The 9,745-nt window shown below is 46.8% G+C and overlaps 1 protein-coding gene across 1 annotated transcript in view; it reads right to left on the minus strand.

The window, feature by feature from the left end:
• Positions 1 to 1,867: 1,867 nt before the first annotated feature.
• Positions 1,868 to 9,745, minus strand: part of LOC107119884 (keratin, type I cytoskeletal 15-like) — a 28,570-nt gene continuing 20,692 nt past the window's right edge. The window contains exons 7-8 of the mRNA XM_015422499.1: positions 9,306 to 9,478; positions 1,868 to 2,384 (exon numbers count right to left, since the gene is read on the minus strand). Of these exons, the coding sequence (XP_015277985.1) occupies positions 2,365 to 2,384; positions 9,306 to 9,478 (193 nt within the window). The 3' untranslated portion in view covers positions 1,868 to 2,364. The remainder of the gene's footprint in view (positions 2,385 to 9,305; positions 9,479 to 9,745) is intronic.

The raw sequence follows: 9,745 nt of genomic DNA on the forward strand, positions 1-9,745 counted from the left end.
CAGCATGGTTGAAATCACCCAAGACGATAAGTCGAGGGTGATCCAACGCCCAGCCTGATATGGCCTCCAGCAGGGACGGCAGACTATTGGCCGGTGTATTAGGCGGTGTCCGATCCTCCAGGCATTCAAATAAATCCACGTTTGTAGCAAAGTAGCATTTATTAAAGCAATGGTGAAAAGGGAACACAAGGATTGTTAAGAATGGAGACTAACCCCGGGGTGCAAGGTAATATACAAATTCATACCAAACCATGGCCAATGGGTCCAATTCCCGCGTGCAGGAAAACAGGTAAAACAGGTGCCCAAAACCCCTGGGAACAAACGGTTCTAACCATAAACATTATTTCGCTCCTCAAGCCCTAGCTCATTATAATCAAAGCAAACCCAAAACGCCTCCCATCTTCCACCAGTCAACCTTGAGCGTTATCTAAGTTCCAAAGCAGCCCTAGCAGAGAGGGAAAGGAATGTACCTAATGAGCACAGCAAAAGCCAAAGGAACTACAAGCCGGTGCTCGGCTGGGGGGGGGAATGAGCATAAGCTGGGAGCATACAATGTCACACAGAACTCCATGGCAGCTAGCTGACAGGCGGTCGGTACACCAGCCAAATTGCCAAACTCTCTTCAGCCCCCAGCAGCAAGCTGACACACTCTACCGACGGGAGTATCCTGAAGAAGTAAGCCTCCCGAATGAGAATAGCAACTCCTCCCCCCCCGTCCCCTCTTCCGCGATTGGTGAAGGACCGAGTAGCCTGGATGGGCTAACTGTGTGAGATTCAGGGTCTCCCCTTCTCTCACCCAGGTCTTAGTCACGCACACCAGGTCCGCCTGATGTCCCGTCACAAAGTCCCGTAGGACTGTGACTTTGTTGTTAATGGACCTGGCGTTGCACAGCATCAATGACGGAGGGGGAACAATCCCGACCCCACTGCCAACCACCCTTGGGATGGGCCAAAGGCTGGAAGGGCACCGAGCTCTTCTAGTTCTCCGTGACCTTCCCTCTTTCAACTGCCTAGGCCCACCGCTAAACGTCCCCCTTCTATGACTTCTATGAACCAGAGGTCTGATCCAATATAAGGCAGCTTTATCTGTTCATGTGTCTATGGTACTGCCTAGAATCAGATCTGGAATACGATCCTTGGTGAAATGCAGTATCACAAGACATCCCAAAGGAGTTTCATGCATGGCCTTCTTCTCACACTAGGGAAATTATGGAATCTGGACTCCCTTTGAATCCATTTTATTTTAACCATCCATGTACTGGCTGCCTTGTCGCCTGCCTTTATATCTCACGATGCTTCTGGCACAGAGACAAATCTCAGGAGTGTAAGAATAAACAGAACATGGCCTTTTCTTTAGCACCTTCTGTCTGTCAGATTTGAATATTCACTAAATGCTGTGGTTCATTGTCATTTATTGGTTGTAATGCGTAATCCTTTATGAACCTGCCTGACCACCACGGTTATCTTTGGAAGCTCTGCCTTGGGTGCCCCTGCCTTCTAAAACTATCTTGTTTCACTTCTGGGAGGGAGCCTTCTCGGTTATGGCCCCAAAGCTCCGGGGCTCTCTCTCCAGGGAGATTTGTTGGTCCCCTTCTGCTGCCATCTTCTGTCAGCAGGTGAAGACTTTCTTGTTTCACTTGGCATTTCCTCAGTGATCCCTCTGTCTTTACCAAGGTTCCTATGTTTTGTATGTATTTTAACTGTTTTATATGTACTTTAATTCTGTTTTTAACTCTTTTCTAAATGGTTTTAATATATATATATATATGGTGGGCTGAGTTTAATGGTCTTATAATGTAATTTTATCACGTACTTTTTAAATTGTTAGCCGCTTTGGCAGCCCTTGTAAAGGAAGAAAGGTGAGATATAAATTATGTAAATAAAATAAATAACTAAAATAAGGTTTGTGAAAGAGAATATTTTTGAAGACTCAGGTTTCTGATTGCTTCAGGCAGATGTAAAGCTTTATTAGAGATGCAAATACAGCAAAGAGTAGTTGGATCATGGAGAACAGAAAAGGCAGATAACATCAGAGGCAGGAAGGGGATTCATCTGTATACTTTCCAAATGTATGTCTCAAAGTTGATCAAAAGAGGGTGTGGGGTGTTTTTTTTAAATCATGTTTGGTCTTTACTCCATACTCCTTTATAACATGTTAAATAAGCTAACCTGGTTCTGTTTCACAAATGTTGGGGGTATACATGTGGGATTTACCCCTTTAAAAAGATGTCAATGACCCTATCTGTGAACTGCGGGGGGAAAGTGTTTCTTCTTGCTCTCTGTGTAGTGGAAGATCTTGCATCAGCCATAGTTTTTGCTTGGCAGGAATTACTAGAAGAGGTCAATGATGGTGTCCGTAGAGACTTAGTGCTTTCGTGAATGAGCTGTTGAGAAAGAGAAGGAAATAATTCTACATTCATGGCAATTCCGTCAGATCGCTGTTGCTTTCATACAATGCCAAAGCCAGATACTAATTTCAGATCCTTGGGGAGGTATGGGGGGGGGGGGAATTCCATGATGTTGAAACTGTTACAGTCCTCTACATTAAAAAAATAACCAATAAATCATTTAAAAGTTAAAGTCAAAAAGAATCCTCTCACACACATTTGAAACAAACATCATAGATGATTGGGCGGGATAGAAATTTGAAGAATAAAATAAATAAATAGGTCCACAGAAAAATCCCCAAACAAAAGGATAATCCTTTTTATTAGGACCAATCAAAATATCACAGGGTGCAGGTTCTGCAGAGCATTTCACCAAAGTACATATTTTTTAAAAAAAGTGAAAAGAAGAAGGGGAGAAAGATTCTTCAGGCCAAGTTATAGCAGCTGAATTCTTTGGCAATTCATCACATTTGCTCCTATGTAATCCTATAGAGGTTTCACCTGATTACTCAACCTCAGACTTGTCATTAACAGGTCCTTTGGTCCCCTTTGGGAACTAGCAGTTGCCCCAGAGAAGAAGGGAGGAGTGCGGGGATGGATGGTTCTGCATTGTTCTGAACGTTGCATTTTTACCGATACAAAATGATGCACAGCAGGAATACGGTGGAAGAACACTGCATGTCGGGATGCAATGAGAACCTGAAACCTTACTGGACTTCATGGCCCTAATGGCCTCCCCTATATCTTCCATTGTTATTCCTCTTTCCAATATTCTGTCCCCCTCTAGGGGCAAAGGTTGAAACTCACCTACTTCTAGAAAAAAAGTCATAAAAATGAGAGTTCAGTAAAAAAAAAATTGTATAACGCTCCTCCATCCCATGCTTGCATGGCACTCCCATTGAAGGCAGAGCTGGGCATGTAGGTTGTGGATTTCCCGTTCATTCTTGGCTTGGAGGAAGCTGGTGGACGGTTCATTCCTATTTGGTTTTGGCTGATTCTACAGCCCAAATGTCCAACACCTGCACACAGCTACTCATGAAGCATTTTGTGGTGCATGCTTTAGAACAGGGGTCCCCAACACCTTTCCTGGTGCCTTCCAAGTGCTTTTAGAAAGTGGGCAGGGCTAGGTGGGGCTTTTTCTGGCAAGGCTTCTCATTGGCCACTGGGAGATTTGATTGGCTTTGCAGATATTTAAAATGTTTGCTTTGGCATCAGCTGCTCCCACAGCACAAGGATCTTCAATGTGTGACGGAGGCTGCGGTCACACAACTAGCTGAAGCGGAGGAGAAGCGAGTCTATTCCCTCCGGAGGAACTGACACGCAGTTGTGAGATCACACCTCCCTTTGTAGCTGCGGCTGCAGCCGTCACTGTGTGATCAGATGCAACTGCGGGTGAGTCAGGTTTTTTTTTTTGACAGTTTGTTTCTCATGCGCATAAATGAGGACTTTCACCTCAGCACTGAGGGCCCCCTATGGAGTATGCAATGGTGCACATATTGTGAAGGGGGGGGAACAGTACCAAGCTGGGATGGCCTGATCAGACCATCCCGACAGCTTGAGAGCGTGCTTGAATGATCAGACAGGGGAAAGTCCATCCGTGGCCCATTGGAACCCATTTACTACTGGACTCCCCTGTGTCTTTTAACTCCACTTCTGCAGCAGAGCAGCACAGGTTGCCGATCACTGTGGGATGCTTCCCAGATGTTGCTGTCTGATCACTCCCTTTAGATACGTCAGGCATTCACACCTATGTCGGATCTAAATGCGCTTGTGATCGCAGCCTGAAGGTAAGTTGTGGCAGCCATTTTGTGACTGGCTCCACCTCCTGGGGCAGCCATTTTGTGGCTGTGCCCACCACTGTGTCAGAATTCCAGTGGTGCCCGCAGACTCAAAAAAGGTTGAAGACCCCTGTTCTGGGGCAAAGCTTGGCTAATTAACAAAAATTGCCTTGCCTTGCCACCACCAAGCCTGCCAGATCACTGTGTAGGTGGAAGGCCACACCTCCATATGCCATTTAAAACAGAGTTACACCCTTCTAAGTCCATTGACTCCAAGGCACTGACAGTCAGCAGATTTGCATGGTGTAATTCACAATGCAATCCTATGCAGAGTTGCTCCAGTCTAACCCTTCTGATTACAACAGGTTTAGATGGGAGTAATTCACTATGCAATCCTATGCAGAGCTACTCCAGTCTAAGCTTACTGATGACAATAGGGTTAGACAGTAGTTGTACTGTTAGGGGTTGGCAGATTTCGAGTGGCGTTGTAGTGTCACTCTGATTTGCAAACAAAAAAATGTGAAGACCACAAAAAAAATTGGGATAAGAATGACAGCAAAACAGATGATTCAGATTTTCATAAGAAACCTGACATCACTGGTTGTGGCCCTTTGGGGGACTGTCTGGCTTACTGTGGCATTGTCTTTTGCAAGCAGGATCCTATTTTGTCAGGGGAGGAGCAATAACAGAGAAGATGGGGACCATGTATCAGGGCTTTTTGACTTATATGATTCTGTGACCTCACTGCTCAAGTACCAACGTTCGTACTGAATGCAGAATTCGACATCCCAAAGGATATCAACACCCTGATCTAGATGGCCCAGGCTAGCCAATTCTCATCAGATCTAAGAAGCTAAGCAGGGTCAGCCATGGTTAGTACTTGAATGGGAGACCACCACAGACGCCCAGGGTTGCTTCGCAGAAGCAGGCAGTAGCCAACCACCTCTGAATACCTCTCTTAAAAACCCGATGGGGTCACTGTAAGCCTGCAATCACACACACAATTAGCTCCATAAAAAGCGGCGAATGCCAGGTGGATTTAAAGGGCGCAATCAGACACGAACATCTGGAAAGCGCCCCACACTCGTTGGCAACCTGTTCTGCTCTACCGCAGAAGCGTAGTAAAAAGACACAGGGGGAAATCTAGTCGTAAATGGGTTGCGACGGGCCACGGATGGACTTTCCCATGTCTGATCGTTCCAGCGCGCTCTCATGGCGTCGGGATGGTCTGATCAGGCCATCCCGACTCCGTGCCGTTGTTCCCCCCCCCCTTCTCAGTATGCACATCATCGCAAGCTCCATAGGGAGCCCTCAGTGCGGAGATGCGATTAATCAATTCCTCATTTAAGTGCATCGGAAACAAACAGCAAAAAAAAAAAAAAGACGACTCACCCACAGTTGCGTCTGATCACACAGTGGTGGGCTGTGCCTGCAGCTCCCAAGGACTATGTGATCGCGCAACTACGGGTCAAATTCCTCCAGAGGAAATAGCCTCACTTCACACACACACACACACACACACACACACTGTATCTTGCGCGTGTGACCACACCCTAAGTTGGCTGCAAAGTGATGGCACTTTCCACCAACCCTATTAACACCAGGGCAGGAGGCATAAACCCACAAGGCCACACAGGTAGGATCAACAAGGAATAGGTATGCCGACTGAAACCTGAGAAGCTGATGGGAATAGCTGAGCAAGATGTCTGGCGGGCAGGACTCTCTGCCTCTCCAAATGGCTAGCAGAAATAACCAGCTTTGTAGTGTCCACAAATTTGCCTGATTTTCACTATCCAATAATGATGTCATACTCTGCTTTCCATAGTGCTGAGTTTGAAATACTGTGTATGTGTGTTTAGTTTAGATCAGAAACAGCATACTAACGCCTGATACAGATGTACATAGTGTGAGGAAGGGTGGGGGGGACAAGAGTCAGCATGGTGCAGTTGTTGAAATGCAAGACTGGGATCTGAGAGACTCAGGTTTGGATGCCGACTCTACCATGGGATCTGGGGCTTATCATACTTTCTCGGCCTAGCCTGCCTCACAGGGTCATTGTTTTGAGGATAAAATGGAAGAGGGGAGAGCATTTTTGGGTCCTGTTGGGGAGGAGAGCAGGGTATGAATATCTGAATGAATAAATAATAAACCAGGCTTTGTAAGGAAAGTACTAAAGTTAACAGGAAGTCTGGAATGAAAAAAAGGACATGATTACTATACAGAATCTGAATGTTTTCTGGAACATGGAAAGAATGTGAAGCCCACCTCCACCCCTGAGAATTTTTGGTAGTCTACTCAAATGTTTTTTCACTTCTCCCTTTAACTCCCCAGGTGGTTGGCCCCAGGAAGAACATTTATTTATTTATTACTTTTTAAAATTTAATTAGACTTCTGTCCTGCTCCATTCCCTGCAAAGCAGGGCTCAGGACGGCTAACAATAATCAGGATACAATATTTCAGTGTATTACAGTTTTAAAATCCATGTTATAATCTAAAACCTAAGACTTCTTCACTACATCAGATGGTGCCCTAATAGAGGAGAAGAAGAGAAGAGATTGGATGTATACCCCGCCCTTCACTACCCAAAGGTGTCTCAGTGCGGCTTACAAACTCCTTTCCCTTCCCCTTCCCACAACAGACAACCTGTGAGGTAGATGGAGCTGAGAGAGCTCTTGACAGAAAGTGCTCTTTTTCAAGAACACCTCTTATCAAAATTATGACTTGCCCAAGGTCATCCAGCCAGGTGCAAGTGAAGGAGTGGGGAATCAAACCCGGTTCTCCCAGATTAGAGTCCGCGCACTTAACCACTACACCAAACTGGCTCTCCATCTATCATCCATCACAGGTGGACACGTGGGGGCAGCCAGTACAAAGAAAGAAAAAGGGAAAGGGGCAGGGAAGGGGTAAAGGGAGGCCAGAAGATCTCTCTGACCATCACTCTTCTCAACCATATGCCTGGTGGAACATTTCAGTCTTACAGGCCCTGCAGAATGGAACCAAGTCCCACAGAGCCTGAGTCTCACTAGACAGAGAGTTCCATCAGGTTGGGGCCAGGGTCGAGGACAGCCAGACCGTTTTGGGGCCAGGGATCACTGATAAGCTGTTACCGGAAGAGATTAGGGTTGCCAAGTCCCCCCGGGGGGTGGGGAAACCCCGCCCAAGAGGCCCATTCCCCACCAGTGGGGATTGGGCCACCGGGGGAGACCTCACCTGCAAAGCACGCAACGTGCCCGGCATGAACACGTCACCCAGAGGTGACGTAATCGTGTCGGGCAAGTTGCGGGGGGGGCGCTCTATCAACTCTATGGTTTTCCCTCAGATTATTGTGGCCCCGCCCCCAACGTGTCCAACGTGATCACGTCACTTCTGGAGACTCCAGGAGACGTCCAGGACTCCCCCCGCTATTCATGAGGTAGGACTTTGCAACCCTACTGAGGATGGAAATCGCTCAAAACACGTAGACAGTTTGCCTGAGGAAAAGTCTCCAAATTCAGATTTTCCTTAAGGCTAAATTTCTGTGATGGGGCTCCAGAATAAATACTGAACAGCTGCTGTCATACCAAACAGGACACTGTTATTTTTTGTTTGTTCATTGCACATGTCAGGCTGCTCAATGGACAATTTCACTAAGCAGTTACCTAAATTTGGAAAACTCTCTTCCAATCGCTGGATTTTTGATGTGGTTTCTTGTACACACAAAGTTGCCTTCTACTGTATCAGACCACTGGACCATCAAGGCCAGTATTGTCTGCTCAGACAGGCAGCAGCTCTCCAGGGTCTCAGGTGGAGGCCTTTCACAACAGCTACGGCCTGGTCCTTTTCACTGGGGCCCTTTCCGCACTCTCCTTTTAATCCATGTTCACCGCAGTCTCCTCCAAGTAGGGTTGCCAAATGAATCTTACCTGGCGGCGGGGGGCTCCTGCCCGGTGTCTGGAGGGTGTGCGCGCAAAGCGTGTGCGCGCCGCCCGGATGTGACATACAGATGCCGGGCACGCTGGGGGCGGGGCCACAGCCTTTTGAGGGGAAAACATCCGGGCAGCGCACACGCGGGGGTGGGGTTTCCCCCGGGCCCGATTCCGCGGGGGCGGAAATCGGGCCTCAAAAGCGGGGGGAAACCCAGCCCTGGGGGGGATTTGGGAACCCTACCTCCAAGCAATTCTGCACTAAAATCTAATTCAACCTTCTTTTTAATCCAGAGGGTCCCCCCCCCCATTCTGCACTAAAATCGAGTTCAACCTTCTTATTATTAAAAGGTTTTTTTCCTGTTCTGCATTACATTCCCTCCCTTCAGTGGTCAGCCCGGTTTCAACCTGCTGTTGCCCCAGGTTATTTGGATTCTGTTTTGCCATGAACTTAAATTGCCTCGACTCAAACATAGAGAAAATTTGGAGTGGCAGGCAAATGCGGAAAGGAATTCTGCATCTAGCATTCGCTCCACATTTTCTCAACTGGGAGGAAAAAGTACAGCTTGAAACTACGGCCCATTCTGCATCTAGCATTTGCTCCACTGTTGTACCAAGCCGAGGCTGGAACAGAAATCCCCCTCTACATTGCATGCCACTTTCACTTTCTTTGATTGTCGGATTTTATGGTAGCCTCCACACTGCATGCCGGTTTCACTTCCTTTGATCTCTCGTTGAATGTGGTTTTGAGCCACATCTTTTCCTGTTGCAGTGTGGGTTTGGTAAAACAACGGTGCAAATGCTAGATCCAGAATGGGCCCGTATTCAAATATCTTGGGGCACCGCTGTACTGACTGCAAAGTCACCCCTGAACAGCCATACAACAGCCATGAATCTATGCAAAAGGTACCATAAAACCTGATAATCAAAGAAATCAAAGCCGCATAGAGTGTGGAGGCTACAATAAAATCCAAAGATCAAAGGAAGTGACAGCCGCATGCAATGCAGAGGGGAATTTCTGTTCCAACGTTGGTTTCGTAAAACAACTGAGGGAAAAGCCAATGCAGAATCAGCCCCTGTTTTGCTGTGGTCTTAAATTGCCTTAACTCAAACAAGTAGAAAACCTGGAGTGGCAGGCAAATGCAGAAATGACCTGGAAGTGACAGGGACTGGACCTGGGACCTACGTGCTAGAAAGAAATAACAAAAGTGTTGGCACAAGCGGTGGATTCTACTTACCCGAGCAGCCACTGGATCCAGACTGGGTGGGCGAAGGCTGACATTGGGATGGTGAATGGCTGTGATGGGATGCAGACATGCCTTGGGATGAGGAGGAGGACTGGCAACGGCCACCACTACCTCCACCTCCACCTTCTCCAGAACCACTTCCTCCTCCTCGTGGTATACAGGATCTTTAATACACAAGAGAGAGAATACAGATATAGTGCTTGCATTGGAACAGAGAAAGAAAGAAAGAAAGAAAGAAAGAAAGAAAGAAAGAAAGAAAGAAAGAAAGAAAGAAAGAAAGAAAGAAACACTATGGTATGAAAGAAGCCACACAAATCTTTTTGCTGTGTTTTATAGCATCATACCCTAGCCTGACTCCATCATTGTGGATGAAAAGAAAAAATTAAGGAAATTAATTTGGGAGGGCAGCAAAGTCTCTGAACCTGTATAAT

This window comes from Gekko japonicus, unplaced genomic scaffold, assembly GCF_001447785.1.
Source record: "Gekko japonicus isolate JY-2015 unplaced genomic scaffold, Gekko_japonicus_V1.1 scaffold1255, whole genome shotgun sequence".
Classification (NCBI taxonomy): domain Eukaryota; kingdom Metazoa; phylum Chordata; class Lepidosauria; order Squamata; family Gekkonidae; genus Gekko; species Gekko japonicus.